The sequence below is a fragment of the Cydia amplana genome, chromosome 17 (genome assembly GCF_948474715.1).
Source record: "Cydia amplana chromosome 17, ilCydAmpl1.1, whole genome shotgun sequence".
Lineage (NCBI taxonomy): Eukaryota > Metazoa > Arthropoda > Insecta > Lepidoptera > Tortricidae > Cydia > Cydia amplana.
In genome coordinates, this window is record NC_086085.1 from 7821781 (window position 1) to 7838666 (window position 16886).

Genomic DNA, 16886 nt, shown 5'->3' on the forward strand with positions numbered 1-16886 from the left:
ATTAGTTGCGTAGTGACGCGTAATGTGGCCCTAATCCTCTGTTATTAAATTGCCAAACTACCCCCATCCCTAGTCGAGGCGACCGCTACCGAATGTCGCATATCCCTTGAAAGATCTCAGAACCACTAAGCTATCAAAACATTAAACCCGACGACAAAATCTAACCTTTTGGTACCGTCATACTGCTATAAAAATGACATAAACACTCTATAATATGTCTTCCAAAAAGTATGAATACCGATAAAAATCTCCGACACAAAATATTCATTCGAAGCGGACTCCGCTCGCGGAATATGCCGCTTTTATGCTCACTCGTATTCATCACACCATTTTTTTTATTATTATGTAGTATGCGTAAACGAAAAACAACTAAAGTGTTAACATACGATTGTATTTCGTATCTGGCACCATTATTCATATATACTACATAATTATTTTCGAACTTTAAGATTTGCATTAATTCTCTAGATTCCATAAAATAAAAATTTGACTTACTGCAAAGACATAGGTAGGTAACTATCGTCTGGTGAAACCTTAGTTGAGCATTATGTCAAAAAACTTCATTAGCGTCGTGTTGAGGCTTTTTCAACTAGTCGAACTCAACACATATTTCCCACTAGAAGCCTCCAGTAAACCCTAAACTGCCAATAGTCACCTCGTAATATACCCATACCTTCTCTAAGTCGTTTTTCTAATTTTCGTTTCTTATTAATAAACTACAGAAAAGTCAATTCTACCAGCCACCATAAGGAAACGACTCAACATTTGATTTGATAACTTTGCCACACATGTGGATAAAATGCAACAGAGCCTTTAGCATCTGGTGCGGTAAAAATACAATTTCAGAACATAATGTTTATATAATATATTCTATACTATACTAATTCAATTGTTATTATTTTACAAAAGAAAAAGGGTTAATGAAAATTAGAATGACCCAGATACGGGTATCTTCCGGTACTCGAGTTTTACTACCCACTGACAGCGCGTGGAATCCTTTCTGCCCCACTCGGATGGCACTAAATTCGGAGCGGTATTATATCTCTCAAAACACATTTATTGCAACGAACGACCATTAATTTAGGTTCATCAGAGGGTGCTTAATGAGAACCCTGGTTTAAAACTGAAGTGACAATTAGTTTTGCATTCACCCTAGATGGCCACGCTACAGTAGTGTGGGTTTTGTAGGTAATTCGCACTAATTTACTGCATGAATGCTACATATTTGTTGTATTTCGAGTTCGCTTATGATAACGCTTGATGCTACATTCATATTCCGCATTCCATATGCTAAGAATGCACTGATACTGTTCGATGGTATGTTTTAGTCATATATCTGTGTATATATCTACATAAGTATAGGGAACCAAATCGACTACATTGTATTGAGGACAGGGTTATTTATAAAACTATGACACTTAAGGTCTAATTTTTGGTTTTCGTGGCAGATTCGCCAATTTGGCCTACTTAAATTGGCCAAAATGGTGGTAATGGTGAATATCGAATGATCCTTACTTGTTAAAAACGTAAAAAAGCACCCATGGCCGGTGAATTAACTTATAGGTTGTTACCTATAAGTTGTGTGTAATTGTGTTCAATCAATAGGTATTGGATAATCATATCATAATAGTTCTTATCTCGTATTACACTTGATGCAGTAATTAGCCAAGAAAATCGTCATTAAAATTTCTAGATCACTTTAAAACTCAGCCAATCGTTTTGCAAATTGGGCTGGTGGCGATAAAAACGGGCCGGTGTTTCAGCCGTGATTTTTTGCCGGCGCGTGGCGTCGGTCGCCTCGATCGTCGAGTGCGCCCTAGCTCCTTCGCGATGCCAATCCAAATAATTATCATAAAGTAAATCCCCCGCAATTCGGCCGCCCCCGGCCCGGAGCGCCGCAGTAAATGGCGGGCCCTCGCCGCCGCCGCCGCTACAACATAGGGATGGCGATGCCGACCGATAGAATGCTTTATCATGTATGTCGATACATCACCATATCTCACCTCCCAATGCACGGGCCTTGCCTTGTCTATCGTACGGAAACATAAATGATAGAGTCCTCCGTTACGATGTACCTAATAATATAACTTAGTACTAGCGACCCGCCCCGGCTTCGCACAGGTTAACTAATTACATATACATAAACCTTCCTCAAGAATCACTTTACCGATAGGTGAAAACCGCATGAAAATCTGTTCAGTAGTTTTTTGAGTTTATCGCGAACATACAAACACAAACAGACAGACGCGGCGGGGTACTTTGTTTTATAAGGTGAAGTGATTTAACGTTGATTGCCCGTTAAATGGAAAAAATAATTGATCATGCATAATTGAAGGGTACACGGAAAGAACATGTCTAGATGTGTTAATACTTATACGTACATAAGTATATATATATATCGGAGAAGGATGGTCCTAATGGCGGTGGGCGCGTGGGCATGGTACCTCGATGTATTACTTCACAGCCAAAATTGTAGGTATGCTACCAACGCATGAAATAAACATTCAGACTTGTTAACCATACTAGTGCCTACTATATTTCAGTACTAAATAATCAAAACGACCAATCACTATTCCAAAATGATTTGATTTAAAATAAAAAGATCACTTGAAATCGTTCAAATCTTTATTTTACAAAAGTAAGCTTCTAATGGCACATAAGAAATCAAAATAACACTTGGAAATAAACACTTAGCTAAATGGTTAAAGAACGTCAGAATCTATAAGCTTTCAGAATAATCCTTCAGGTATAAGCCTTCAGGAACGTAGCGAATTAGGCACGAACTTGCCTAACGTCCGATCTCTAGCGCGGTCCGATCAAGAAGAAGGAAGCCAGCTCCAGCGGCGGAGCCAACCGCTCCCGCCTCCAATTCAAGTTGGTAAACCTGCCTGACCAGTCTACCAACATAACGACAAAAATGCCCACTCGTGCCTACGTTCACTCAAGATATACCTCTTGATGTTCCGAAGCCTTCTACCTGTCATCTTAGTTCAACTATACGCCAATAAATGGTGGCGCCACTCACTACGCAAATTTATTATTCCGTTACAAGCAAATAATACGTAGCCAAACATTGCTAATCGACTTTATACAGGCGTTTAACTATGAACTGTAATGCTACAATACGTCCTTCTGGCGTCTCGCTCCGACATATATATATATTAAGATTTAACTCATTCCAAATATTCCAGTAATTCAGTTTTGTTAGTTTATTGCTTAGATTGAATCAAAAATCGTGAAAAATTTATGTATGTTGCGTATCGATATCGACAATGGGAAACCGAGAAGCATTATCGACTGGCCCTCAACTACCTAACTCTCAGCCGGGAGGACCGAACAATCGCATTTTCAGTTTTTGCCTCACACCAACTCTCATCTCGGTATTGCCGTTGGAATTAATTTCACTCGCTTGTTTTAATGTCTTTCTCATCTTTTTGTCTCCTTCACCCTTACCTTATTATGCCAATAATGGTTTAGATTTGTATCCGGTCGTCTTAATTTCTTTTTCATTTATTAAGCGAAAACTTGTTTCAATCGCGTCTTAAAATAATGCAACATCGAAAACATTATTCAAACAAAGTATTATTATTCCACGCTATACATTGTGCCTTGCATTGTACTAAAGAATTCTGTGACATCTGTCGTATAATACACGCCCTATTTAACGCCGAAATCGGCCGGCTTACCGAACGGAGCTTTTATTATTACTCGTGTGTAATTAGTTAGGTGTCTGCGTGGTAATAATAAGTAGCCCGAACCCACCCCGAGCCCCTCCCCTCAAGCCGCCGGCACGCGCTACTTACCTCATTCAGGAACCATCTTAACTCAAGTTTTAATGGATAAGAGACTCATGCGTTAACTTACCTTTGTCAGTACATAACAATTTGAGGTGTTGAATTGTAATGAGGTCACAGCACAGACATGTGCTTCATGAGCTCATGACATGGGCACGACGCTTTGCTGCAACGCCGCGAGCTTGCATGATATTCCAAGCGCCTACCGAGAACAAACAGTCATCTCCTAGGGGCATCCTAATATCAGTGGTTCTCCCGCTTACCCATAGTGGTTATGAATCAATTGCACTGGTTGCCTTGACGCTCGTGTTTAAAGCATGAGCTATTGGAATAGAGAGCCTTTCCTCAGCGGGGTTCTTTTGTCAGCCCGCGAGACCGACAGTCCCCATGTTTACTTTTTCGGCGACAACGCCCCACTTGACTTTACACTGATACAGGAAAACATACGCGACTGTTTCAAATGCGGAAGTTTTAATGATCCTTTGAATGTTTCCTTTTTATTTCAGTCAATTAAAATTGTAATGGGATATGTTTAATCATTTGCATATTCATTATGTGGGACAGACATATTATCTGTAATAAACAAAATACGATTACCAGACGAAGTTTTACGTCGGCGCGTTGTAATTAAATAAATATGCCTCGTGTCGTAATGGCGGCGCTCGTGTACACCGGCGTATAAAAATTATGAAGCTGACGTGGGCATGTTTCGCAACACCTGCCGATGCCGCTCGCCCGCCGCCGCGCCGTCCGCCGGCTGTCCGCGGGATCACAATCATCCGCTCTTTACTCCGACATCAATTAATGCTGCACATTTACTTTACCTTTTATGGCCCTGTCCTGGACTTTTATAATCATAAATGCGACAAAAAAACATCATAGCTTGGGTTAACGAGAACTTTGCTTTTATTGCGCATAAAAAACTCGTTGTATGGCATGTCCTTGCATGCGGTTGCCCAAGCGCATTGATTGGTGCGATCTCTCGAAACCAAACTTCCGCTGCTATGGTTACCTAGATGGTTACCTGCTTAAGTATAGATTTAATGTCTGTAACAACAAACTCTCTATTTAACTTAAAGATGAAGCTCTTGTAAGAAAGAATTCACCATTTGCATGGGCGGCGCTTGGACAGGTGTTTTATACAATGCTATATTTTATTTGAAGTTTTTTTTTTCTTAATTCAGAAGAAGACATTATTGCTTAACGTACCTATTTCCAGTGTATATGTAATGGGCTTTTTGCATTCGTGGGCTCGTTGCCAAGTTACGTTTCTCTGTCTAAGTATGTTGAGCATATAAAATTTAATTTACGCTACGCTATTGTTAAATAATCTATAGTTTTTGATCATATGTGGGTGTCCTATCGTGGTAAATCTCTAATATAAAGATTTGGTATAAACTAATACCCTATGATTGGCCTTTTAGTAAAGTAGTCATTATGGCCTTTATTTAAATAAAGTAGAAATCCTACAGTCATCATAAATGAAAGTTGAAGGGGCCAAGTATTGAAGTGACATCGGTATGGTATGGCTTACCCTACACAAAAGCATGCCATTATAGATAATGTAGTTTTAATAGATAGTGACGGCCAAAAGGCCAAATAGGAGTATATCACCTTTGTTACCATAGAAAGAAGGATGTGTACCGATATTTGGTCGTCATTATATCTACTTGACGCTGAGTAAATTTAAATATTAAGGAACACTATTCTTCATACAATACAAAATGATCAGAAATTCAATAAGAGTTATCTTTTAATTCCAGCGTCAATGGAGGAGGAATCTAGCGAGCTGCCAGGCACAGACGGCCTGGCACCCAAGCAGCGACACCAAGCCAAGCACCGAGAGCTGTTCCTCTCGCGGCACGTGGAGACGCTGCCCGCCACGCACATCCGCGGCAAGTGCACTGTCACGCTACTCAACGAGACAGAGTCGCTGCTCAGCTATCTGAATAAGGATGTGAGTATGTACCGGAGTAGGGCGGCACCGCGAACACCTCCACGACATACGTCACGGCACACACACCTACACTGCCTAATATGAGTATAAAATTCACAATTCGTAAACCGAAATAAATGTCATATAGGCACGAAGGAAAAAATGACCAATGCCTCCAGTGCTCAGGGCTGGAATCGAACCAGCAGCAGCTCTGTTTACCTACGCGACAGAAAAAATGAAAATGAAAATTCGTAAAACTTTAAGGGCGCCTGTACACGGTGCCGCCGCCGCGCCGCCGCCGCACCTTCGCGCTACTTTGTACATAGCGCGAAGATGCGGCGGCGGTACCGTGTACACGAGCCCGTGCGGCGGCGGCGCGGAGGCGGCACCGTGTACACGCGCCCTAATATTGTCTTCGGTTACCGCGATAGTTACTCATAAAATAAAACTATTAAAACGGATTATATCGCGTATATTGAATTTATTCTACATCCCCATAAAACGAAACAAAACTTTTTTACGTAATACCCATCACAATCACATGCTGTAATCAGTATGCATGTATATATTGTCGGCATCTAATTAACAGCGAAAATATACAAATATATTAGATTAATAAAGTTTCCAATTTCATGTGCGTAGGAATAAGGAGAGAGATGTTACGATAAAATACAGAATAAATACCTCTTCTTGTCTTGACTTATGTGTTATGTCCCTTAGTTCGCTTGTTCGTGTATTTTTGTATTGTCTACCAGTAAAACGAAAACATGATCTTAGTGGCATAAAGATAATCAAGCCCGTAGAGGTTAAACGTGTCTTATTTTTAACGTAACATTTGTTATCCAAAGCATTGGCTATTTGCATTAGTACCGATTAAGTCAACTTGCAAAATAAGGCCACAAAAATGTACCCAACGCAACGTAATAACGCGTTTAATCTATATAGTTGCTAGATTATTCCTAATATATTTTTGTGACATTTACCAAAAGGTGTCACCGATTTGGACTAAATGTTCAGTTTAATATATCATTGATGATATTGTTTATCTTATCTCAGTTACCGGCACTCATTTCGCTGATTGCTTCTGGATTCCGGAACAGTGCTAACGTGACTATTAAGTCACATCACGCCTTGAACTGATGTCAACTTCCGTTTGATTTGCATTGAGAATCGAGACAATACTTGCTCTTTTTTTCACCGAAACGTCTTTAATAGTCTGATCCTAGAAACCAGTAGGCGAGGTTCATGAGATCCCAAATTTTGCAACTCGTCAAGTTATTTAAGTAGTTTCTACGTTCTCATGACACGAGCTACAGATTCAATAAAGATGCCATTTTCAAGGATATCCGCCAACTCTAGAGGTTATTGCGCAGTTATACGAATATCCTTGTACCTACTTGTTCAAGTATTCCCGAATAACTCCAACTTCCAAGGCTATGTGTTAATCCAAACTTTTTCTTTTGTTTCAGGACGCATTTTTTTATTGTTTAGTATTTGATCCTTCACAAAAGACTTTATTAGCAGATAAGGGAGAAATCCGAGTTGGAAGTAGATATCAGACTGATGTAACTAATTTATTAAAAGAAGGTACGTTAACATTCTTAGCTTGTTATTATTATTAATATGACATTAATACGACAAGATGCCTCATACTGAAACGGATATAGATATATGCGTAAATGAACTAACTATTCAGTGCATAGTTTAATTGCTTACAATTAATAATTATGTACCTACTTGCTTCACCGTAAGTTACCGTCAATACGGCGCTTCTTGTCGTTGTTCAATCGATACAATCCTTGCACGTTTGAAGACGGAACGGTATCTCCGATTGTCGACGAGGACTGCGTACAGCAGCATGTTCTTTAAAAAAAAACGCTCTCTTTCCATACAATATGACACTGTGCATAGTATGGTGTATATCGGAGACCGAAGACTAAATCTCTTGCTCCAAGTTAGATTTTAAAAGTACCTATTTAGCATCTCGCCTTTGAAAAAGTTTGATCCGAACTCGTTGTGTAACCTGTGGCAGGCGAACTCGACGGGCGCGCGAGCTCGGAGCTGGAGACGCTGGTGTGGACGCCGGAGCACGGGCTGACGGACCGGCAGATCGACCAGTTCCTCGTGGTGTCGCGCTCGGTGGGCACGTTCGCGCGCGCGCTCGACTGCTCCTCCAGCGTCAAGCAGCCCTCGCTACACATGTCCGCCGCCGCCGCCTCCCGTGACATCACACTGGTCAGTTGCCCTTTTTTAACATTCTTTGCTTACTGATTTAGGGTTCTTCATTTCAAATATGCTCCCATCCGCAAAAAGCGTGAAACATAGCTTTTGCAGGTACAAAAAAATAAGTTGAAACAAGCCGTTAAGTAAGGATTTAGTAATGTTTTTAGCTAAAGACTACTAATTTGTACAAGCGGCTCCGTCGGTACACCCCATCGGTAACACTAGCTGAATCATAGAAAAGACCTTTGTGTCGAGCTGGAAACATGATAAACGACTGGTTCCGCCACGAATCACAACATTAAATTAAGTATACTTGTTATGTATTAAGTTGAGTTGTATAACCAATTGCTTTTATTGCACTTAAGAAGCAATTTCTATGAATCCTAACCAATTCATTAGCGGTTGACCCTTTGCCGCACAAAGGCTTTGTTGTACCCAACTGTATGGCCCTTTCAATTCCACCCTCAAAGGATTCGGACACGCATTTGTCGCAACAGAAGCAAGAAAACCCAATATCCCACTGTCAGAAATGTTAAACAAGAACCCTTTCGAGTGCCCTTTTTTTAGTTTTGCACCCTTATTTGAAAAGTTAAAGTTTATCCATGATAAAATCTTGTAGTGCAGTTTTGTTATCGCTTACCGGCCGTCAATGCGCATCCGAAATTCAACTCGGCTACATGAGTTGCACGCAATATTTTTTTGCAATGAAATGTTTATAATTAACCTTAGGTAAAACCTCTATTCCCACAGTTCCACGCAATGGACACACTACACAAGTCTGGCTACAGCATAGAGTCCGCCCTGTCGTCGCTGGTGCCCGCGTCGGGCCCCGTGCTCTGCCGCGACGAGATGGAGGAGTGGTCCGCCGCCGAGGCCAACCTCTTCGAGGAGGCGCTCGACAAGTATGGCAAGGACTTTGCCGACATCAGGCACGACTTTGTGAGTATCCCTTCATATTTATGATGATGATGAGTACGACCGGCCTGCAGAAAGCTGGCTGGATTGGTTGCCGCGTTCATTGAGCCTATAGACTAGGAATCCTCTAGACTGAGTTTAGAGCAATTATTTCGTGAAACTGATGCTGCCAAAAATACGGAGGTGCGGGGGGACGAGGTGAGCGAATCCCGTGCCGTGATTGGTCCGTTCAAAGACACGGACCAATCACGGCACGGGATTGACTCGAAGATGAAGTAAAACTACCGTATAAGTGGCAGAAGGGGTAGCGTTACTATGCTCAGTCTAGAGGATTCCTAGTCTATGATTGAGCCCAATTTCCTGAACTGAAGGTATTTCCAAACTTTTTCTCATTATTTCTTATAAGGGATCAGAAGACCAAAACAAGATAGTACTAATCCGCAAGGAGGGAAATTTAGCCCTTATCTTCCGACCCCCTCCTATATTCGGCTAGGTTTTCTAACCTAAGACTACTTGAAGAATACTTGAATAACCATTTCTAATGGCAATATAGAAGCGCCACAGTTATAGAATGACGCTTACGCTTAAGCTTTGGATTCCTCCGAAAACGGTGCCGTCATATTACGGCCGCTATATAGCGTTGACTGACGTCACTAGAACGTTGTCTATGTGAACAAGATGGCGCGGTTTCCTAGACGGCGTTACGTTACGTTGATTATCAACGTAACGTAAGATGACGGCCGTCATGACGGTGTCGATAGTTTCGTGAACGTTTTATTAGATAGCGGTGACGCCATTTTGAATAAATGACACGAGATTTGAATAAATGATTCCGTACTACGATTATTTTCCTCTTCTGATGATATTTCATCCTCCAAGTAAATTATAGATGATCAAGCAAATCTTGCCAGTAGGAAATGGCGCGAAATTCAAATTTTCTATGGGACGTTATCCCATCGCGCCTACATTTTTCAAATTTGCCGCTTTGACCTTGGTGGATGACGGTGTGTTATGACGCCGTGGTACTTTCCACATGTCGCCACCGTAAAGACGGCCGTCTTTTGCAGCCGCTATATGACGGCCGCCATATGACGGCACCGTTTTCGGAGGAATCCAAAGCTTTAAAGGAAATTTAAGTGTGGAAGGGAAGCCACCACCTAACTAAATGTACATTTCATGAGTGCGAAAGAGGCAGACTACAAATGAAAAAACGTGACAATTTACGCATCACACACTTGACGTCATTCTGATTTTGGTCGCATTAGATATTTGACAGACAACCTTGTAGGACCTTCCCTGGCAATATTCCTATTACGTGTATTATATTTACATATTTGTATTTATGTACAGTTGCCTTGGAAAACGTTGAAGAACCTCGTCGAATACTACTACATGTGGAAGACGACGGACCGCTACGTGCAGCAGAAGCGCGTGAAGGCCGTGGAGGCGGAGTCCAAGCTCAAGCAAGTCTACATTCCCAACTAGTGAGTGTTTGTACCCCAGCCCGATCTTTCATACTTGTTGTTTTTCGGTTGCTCTATTATTTGCCATGTCTCTGTGATTCTTCTAAAACATGAAATAATTAACTCGGGTATTAGAAAAGAAACAATATAAATAACAACGTAAAATGTCCTCAATTACGAACCACACGAGTTTATCTGTATAGTCTATACTTATTTTAAGGCTGGCAACATTATATACCCTCGTCTGCAGCTTGTCGCGAAACTAACATACTCTTAGACGTAGCGCGAACGCTGCCGCCTGTGTGGGCTGCCTTCAAAAATCAGACATGTCGTGTTCATTTTGACTTAGATATAGGTTCTACACTATGACCCTGTTGAACAACATTATTTGTAACTATTAGAATCGCTTGCGCTTCTTCGAATAATTAAGTTATTAAAAAATATAGTAATGCGTATCCTTGCAAGTTTAATGAGGTGCATGAATCGTGTTGCAGCAACAAACCGAACCCGGCGCTGGTGAGCAACTCGGGCAGCAAGCCGGGCACCGTGCTGAACGGCGGCACCAACGGCACCGCCGCGATGCAGCCGCCCGCCATGCTCTGCGCCTCCTGCCAAGGTAACACTAGTCTAGTTCGTACGATACGCTCCCACCTGGGACGTATGAGAGGTACCGCCCGCGTTGTGTGTTGAAGCTGTATCACGACGCGCCCGGTGGGACGGCCGGTAGCGATAAAGCTGGCCTACACCAGACGCACAGCACAGAGGTCGCCAAATCGACGGCGAATGACCGCCCCACATCACCATGTGGCCGTTCCAGGGTAACACCACATCGGCTCGGCCATTGAGCGACTTGTGACGGTGGCAGCGATAACTATAGGTTGGCGCAAGACACAGCGATCGGACCTTTCATTCCCACCTATGGTTGTCGCATCCGCCGTCGCCAGTCGCGTAATGTCGTGGCCGAGCCGGTATGGCGCATATGCGGTGACTCGACGAGTGGTATGGGAAGTATGCAGGAAAGTATGGTCACACTATGTCTCTGCCTACTTCGGTAGTTACTTTCCTTACAACTAGAAGAGTGTGTGGCCGCGCAGTTATAATGTTATTTTAATGCGTGGACCGCCCCAACATGTCATAGTATTAAGTCCGTCAAATCTTACAAAAAATCTAAAAACGCAATGCGTGATGTGAAGCTGTATTTTTGGTACCTAGTTATTTGGACTCTTAGCAGGAATGTTTTGAACGCTTTGAATTTTTAATGTAAAATTTGACTACTGTATATTGCCCTAACTAACTTATTCTCCGCCCTAGTTGCGTGGAAATAAGGGTACCGATGGTTTGCCGGCTTGGAGGATATAATCAAACGGAGACGCCATGTCTGTTATTTTCTGTACAAAACAGTCTGCCGATTTTTGCGGGGGAGGGGAACGTCAAATGTATGCGTAACGTAAAAATAGCCATGTCAGATAAACGTCAGTCCATACATTGTGTATGTATGACCGTTGGCCGCCTATTTTCGACAGAGGGGAAAGCCTGTTAATGGCTACTCCGTTTAGTTGTATCCTCCAAGTTTGCCGGTCACTTCCTCTTTGTCCGGCCGACTATCCTCGTAAGTTATGGATGTATTCATAACCTAAAGCCCCGTCTCCATATCGCGCAGCAAATCATCAAACGTTGGCTCGCGCGGCAGCCGCGTGCAATGGATACCGGGCTGCCGCGCGAGCCAACTCGATGCGCCCGGTATCCATTGCGCTCGGCTGCCGCGCGAGTCAATGTTCGATGGTTTGCCGCGCGATATGGAGACGGGGCTTAAGAGCTCGGCGCATTGTGCAAATGTGTTCGAAGTTTTAATAGCGAAAGCTACCGATGTCGAATGTCGATACTGACAGTTGGGACCTCGGGATAAGACTGCCGAAAATACCAACTTTTTGATATTTTTAAGGTCGACTAAACTGTAGATTGATTGTAGAACGTGAGGCAAGGATAAACCGAGCAAACAATGGATCCCTGTTCCTTTGTATTTACAAAAACACTGATTTATTTATATTGTCCATAATTTCTAATACGGCTAATACTGGGGTTAACCATGCTAAATCAAATCAATTTGTAAAGTATGTTAATTATTGTATTGCAGTAACGAATTCAAACCAGTGGTACACGTGGGGACCGCAGCATTTACAGTACAGACTGTGCGGCACGTGTTGGCAGTACTGGAAAAAGTATGGAGGACTTAAGGTTAGTGTGAACTTTTCTTTTCTACGCGGTTAAGCTTTGGATTCCTCCGAAAACGGTGCCGTCATATGACGGCCGCTATATAGCGTTGACTGACGTCACTAGAACGTTGTCTATGTAAACAAGATGGCGCGGTTTCCTAGACGGCGTTACGTTAAGCTTTGGTTTCCTCCGAAAGCGGTGCCGTCATATAGCGGCCGTCTCCATACAAATACTACGACATCCATATTTAGCCGTATTATTTAGTATGGAGACGGCCGCTATATGACGGCACCGCTATCCTAGGAAAACCGAACTTTACGTTGATTGTCAACGTAACGTAAGATGACGGCCGTCATGACCTTGTCGATAGTTTCGTGAACGTTTTATTCACAGACTTGTCATTTTCGCGCTCGCGCTTGACAGACAGCTGAAGTGTGCGAAAGGGAAGCCATCACGTATATGAACATCGCATGAGTGCGAAAGAGTTAGACTACAAATGAGAAAACGTGACCATTTTTGAATTTGACGACGGCCGCGGACGGCCAAGAGCGTATCACCGTAATTTTCTATTTGAAAAATATACACAAATTCGGAAGAAAACTATTTGATAAAGTAATACAATGAAGATAGTGTCTTGTAGTGTACCGGATTTCAGTGTCACGGGGCCAAATAAACCTAGCAAATACTCATTTCAGAGGAATAATGATATTCCGAGCGAAATTTTCTTAACGATATTTTGTCAAATTAACAGCATAAAAAGTGTAAGAAGCCGGTTTATACAGTTGATTATAAGTTTTTCTTCCTTTGTGTGCTAATATTTTATCATATTACTCAATAATTTAAAATATATTGTGTAAAAACATAAACTGTTACTTTACGCTAGGGCTTGACAAAATGTTCAGATGACAGTATCGATAACTTGTCGGTATATTAATAGCTATGTAATCATTTCTTCACAAGACATAATTAAGATATTAACCTTTATAACCGACTTCAAATAATAACGATTGTTATACCATTTTGAAGGTGCAGATGTTTAGCAGTAAATTTAAACTTCACTTTCCAACACAGTAAGAGTTAGACTAAGATAAGGCTGTAACGATTTTGATAGCGCACGCAGTGCAGCGGGCTCAGCACGGTTCCATTTTTATCGACTATCACTATGCCCGTCACTTTCGCATTTACATACTTGTTAGAACTTAGAACGTGACAGACATGGTGATAAACGATAAAAATGCGACCGTGCTACTAGGGCAGGTGTTATTTTTAGAGGTGCCGCGAATATTCGGCAACTATTCGGTATTCGGCCTATTCGGACACTTTGCCGTATATTCGGTATTAGGCCGAATGTTGCCTACTACCGAATACCGAATATCTGTTGCACCTACTTAAAAAGAAAAATTGCACAATAAAAATAACCAAAAACTATGTAGGAATATTTATAATGTGTTCTTGGAAAGTTGGTAAATACGAGGACCCTTTTTTGAGCATTTCTTGATTATAAAACATTTCATTTTTATCATGAGTCTGTTTTGTTTGACTCTATTCATTAATGCTTTTCAACAAAAATATATCTTAACTGGTCATCTAACGTTGAGCTTTGTTAGCGATCAGGTTTCATAATAATTGTGACTCAAAATGTTCGCATGTCATGCCGAATATTCGGTATTCGGCCGAGAGAGGGGCCGAATATTCGGTATTCGTTATTCGGCCAAAACCACTATTCGGGGCATCTCTAGTTTATTTTATACATCATAATGTCGTAGAATTTTAACGTTTAAAATAATACATTTGAAAAAGTAGTCGATAAAGCAATCAAACACCGACAGATTATTTATATGTTGAAAAAATGAAAATGAAAATGAAAAATATTTTATTTCCTTATTTAGTATTATACAAATTGCCATCAGTGGTTGGGACTTCCTTTTAGGTAAGTGAACCTGTATCAGGGTGCCCCGCTCCTCCATAACTAAACAGTCTTATTATTACTTATTATAGGAAATGTTATACATATATATGTTGTAACATGACATCACTATTTTTGATCTCACATAGACAATTTACGCACACACTTGCATTTCATTTTTGGTCGCACTTTTGAAGATTGACAGTCGTTCTTGTCTATTCTAATTCTATGGTTTTATTAGATAGCGGTGACGCCATTTTGAATAAATGACACGAGATTTGAATAAATGATTCCGTACTACGATTATTTTCCTCTTCTGATGATATTTCATCCTCGCAAGTAAATTATAGATGATCAAGCAAATCTTGTCAGTAGGAAAAGGCGCGAAATTCAAATTTTCTGTGGGACGTTATCCCATCGCGCCTACATTTTTCAAATTTGCCGCTTTGACCTTGGTGGATGACGGTGTGTTATGACACCGTGGTACTTTCCACATGTCGCCACCGTAAAGACGGCCGTCTTTTGCGGCCGCTATATGACGGCACCGTTTTCGGAGGAATCCAAAGCTTTATGACACTCACGTGGGTCCGCACGCCGCTCCGGTGTATGAGTGAGACAGCGTTACGACGTCCGGATCCGCATCCAATATGAAGATCGCTTTAGTATTTGCTCTGATGGCATCTTCAGCGCAAATTTTGCTGACCATTGCCGTACAAATGTCATTCTTGGCGACATGAAAAACATTTCTGGGCTCTTTTAAGTAGGTATGCCTGAAATCGTCGAAATAAGGTTCATCCGTAGACAGTTAACTGTGTCGACAATGGTATAGCTATGGTTTTTGTAGAATGTTATCAGTAGTGTGAATTTATATCATATTATTGACACGAAATTTAGCATGGCCGGGCCCCATTGAAACGTTTGTTATCTGAGGGGCTACCGCGAAAACCGAATTTCGCAAATTGCAGGGATCTTTCTCTTTTACTCCAATAAAGTCTCGAAAGAGAATCTAAAGTCCGCGTAGCGGGCGCCACTCCCACAATAAGTGACAATCTAAGGGTCTACCGCAAACGAGAGAGTCGAAATTTAGTTATCTAACCTCTCTGTCACTCTTGCATAAACGAGCGATAAAGAGACAGTACATAAGTTACTCTATGGTATACTTAAGTCACTAGTGCTGCACTCTGGCGGCAAAACATTGCAGTAATACTCCCTATTAGAGTGACAGAGAAAAATGCGAAATCGGTTTTCGCGGTAGCCCCTCTGTATGTAGGATTTCCGTATGAACATAGAGTATAGTAAGACAAGAGTGCTCAACAACATAAGACTTTCCGGTCGCTGCTACATCTATCTACTGTCAAGTAGCATTACTGATAGTTCCGCTACTCGATGCTAGATGTAAAGTCTATTTTTAGGGTTCCGTAGCCAAATGGCAAAAAACGGAACCCTTATAGATTCGTCATGTCTGTCTGTCTGTCCGTCTGTCCGTCCGTATGTCACAGCCACTTTTCTCCGAAACTATAAGAACTATACTGTTGAAACTTGGTAAGTAGATGTATTCTGTGAACCGCATTAAGATTTTCATACAAAAATAGAAAAAAAAACAATAAATTTTGGGGGTTCCCCATACTTACAACTGAAACTCAAAAATAAATGACACGAGATTTGAATAAATGATTCCGTACTACGATTATTTTCCTCTTCTGATGATATTTCATCCTCGCAAGTAAATTATAGATGATCAAGCAAATCTTGTCAGTAGGAAAAGGCGCGAAATTCAAATTTTCTGTGGGACGTTATCCCATCGCGCCTACATTTTTCAAATTTGCCGCTTTGACCTTGGTGGATGACGGTGTGTTATGACACCGTGGTACTTTCCACATGTCGCCACCGTAAAGACGGCCGTCTTTTGCGGCCGCTATATGACGGCACCGTTTTCGGAGGAATCCAAAGCTTTATGACACTCACGTGGGTCCGCACGCCGCTCCGGTGTATGAGTGAGACAGCGTTACGACGTCCGGATCCGCATCCAATATGAAGATCGCTTTAGTATTTGCTCTGATGGCATCTTCAGCGCAAATTTTGCTGACCATTGCCGTACAAATGTCATTCTTGGCGACATGAAAAACATTTCTGGGCTCTTTTAAGTAGGTATGCCTGAAATCGTCGAAATAAGGTTCATCCGTAGACAGTTAACTGTGTCGACAATGGTATAGCTATGGTTTTTGTAGAATGTTATCAGTAGTGTGAATTTATATCATATTATTGACACGAAATTTAGCATGGCCGGGCCCCATTGAAACGTTTGTTATCTGAGGGGCTACCGCGAAAACCGAATTTCGCAAATTGCAGGGATCTTTCTCTTTTACTCCAATAAAGTCTCGAAAGAGAATCTAAAGTCCGCGTAGCGGGCGCCACTCCCACAATAAGTGACAATC

General features: G+C 41.6%; 1 protein-coding gene across 2 annotated transcripts in view; it reads left to right on the forward strand.

Annotated features, from left to right (window-relative positions):
• LOC134655692 (metastasis-associated protein MTA3) overlaps positions 1-16886 on the forward strand; it is an 87166-nt gene that overhangs the window by 58189 nt on the left and 12091 nt on the right. For both annotated transcript variants that reach the window (XM_063511147.1, XM_063511146.1), the window contains 7 exons: positions 5558-5751; positions 7200-7317; positions 7763-7965; positions 8704-8892; positions 10219-10352; positions 10826-10947; positions 12466-12566. In XM_063511147.1, coding sequence (XP_063367217.1) covers positions 5558-5751; positions 7200-7317; positions 7763-7965; positions 8704-8892; positions 10219-10352; positions 10826-10947; positions 12466-12566 — 1061 coding nt within the window. The remainder of the gene's footprint in view (positions 1-5557; positions 5752-7199; positions 7318-7762; positions 7966-8703; positions 8893-10218; positions 10353-10825; positions 10948-12465; positions 12567-16886) is intronic.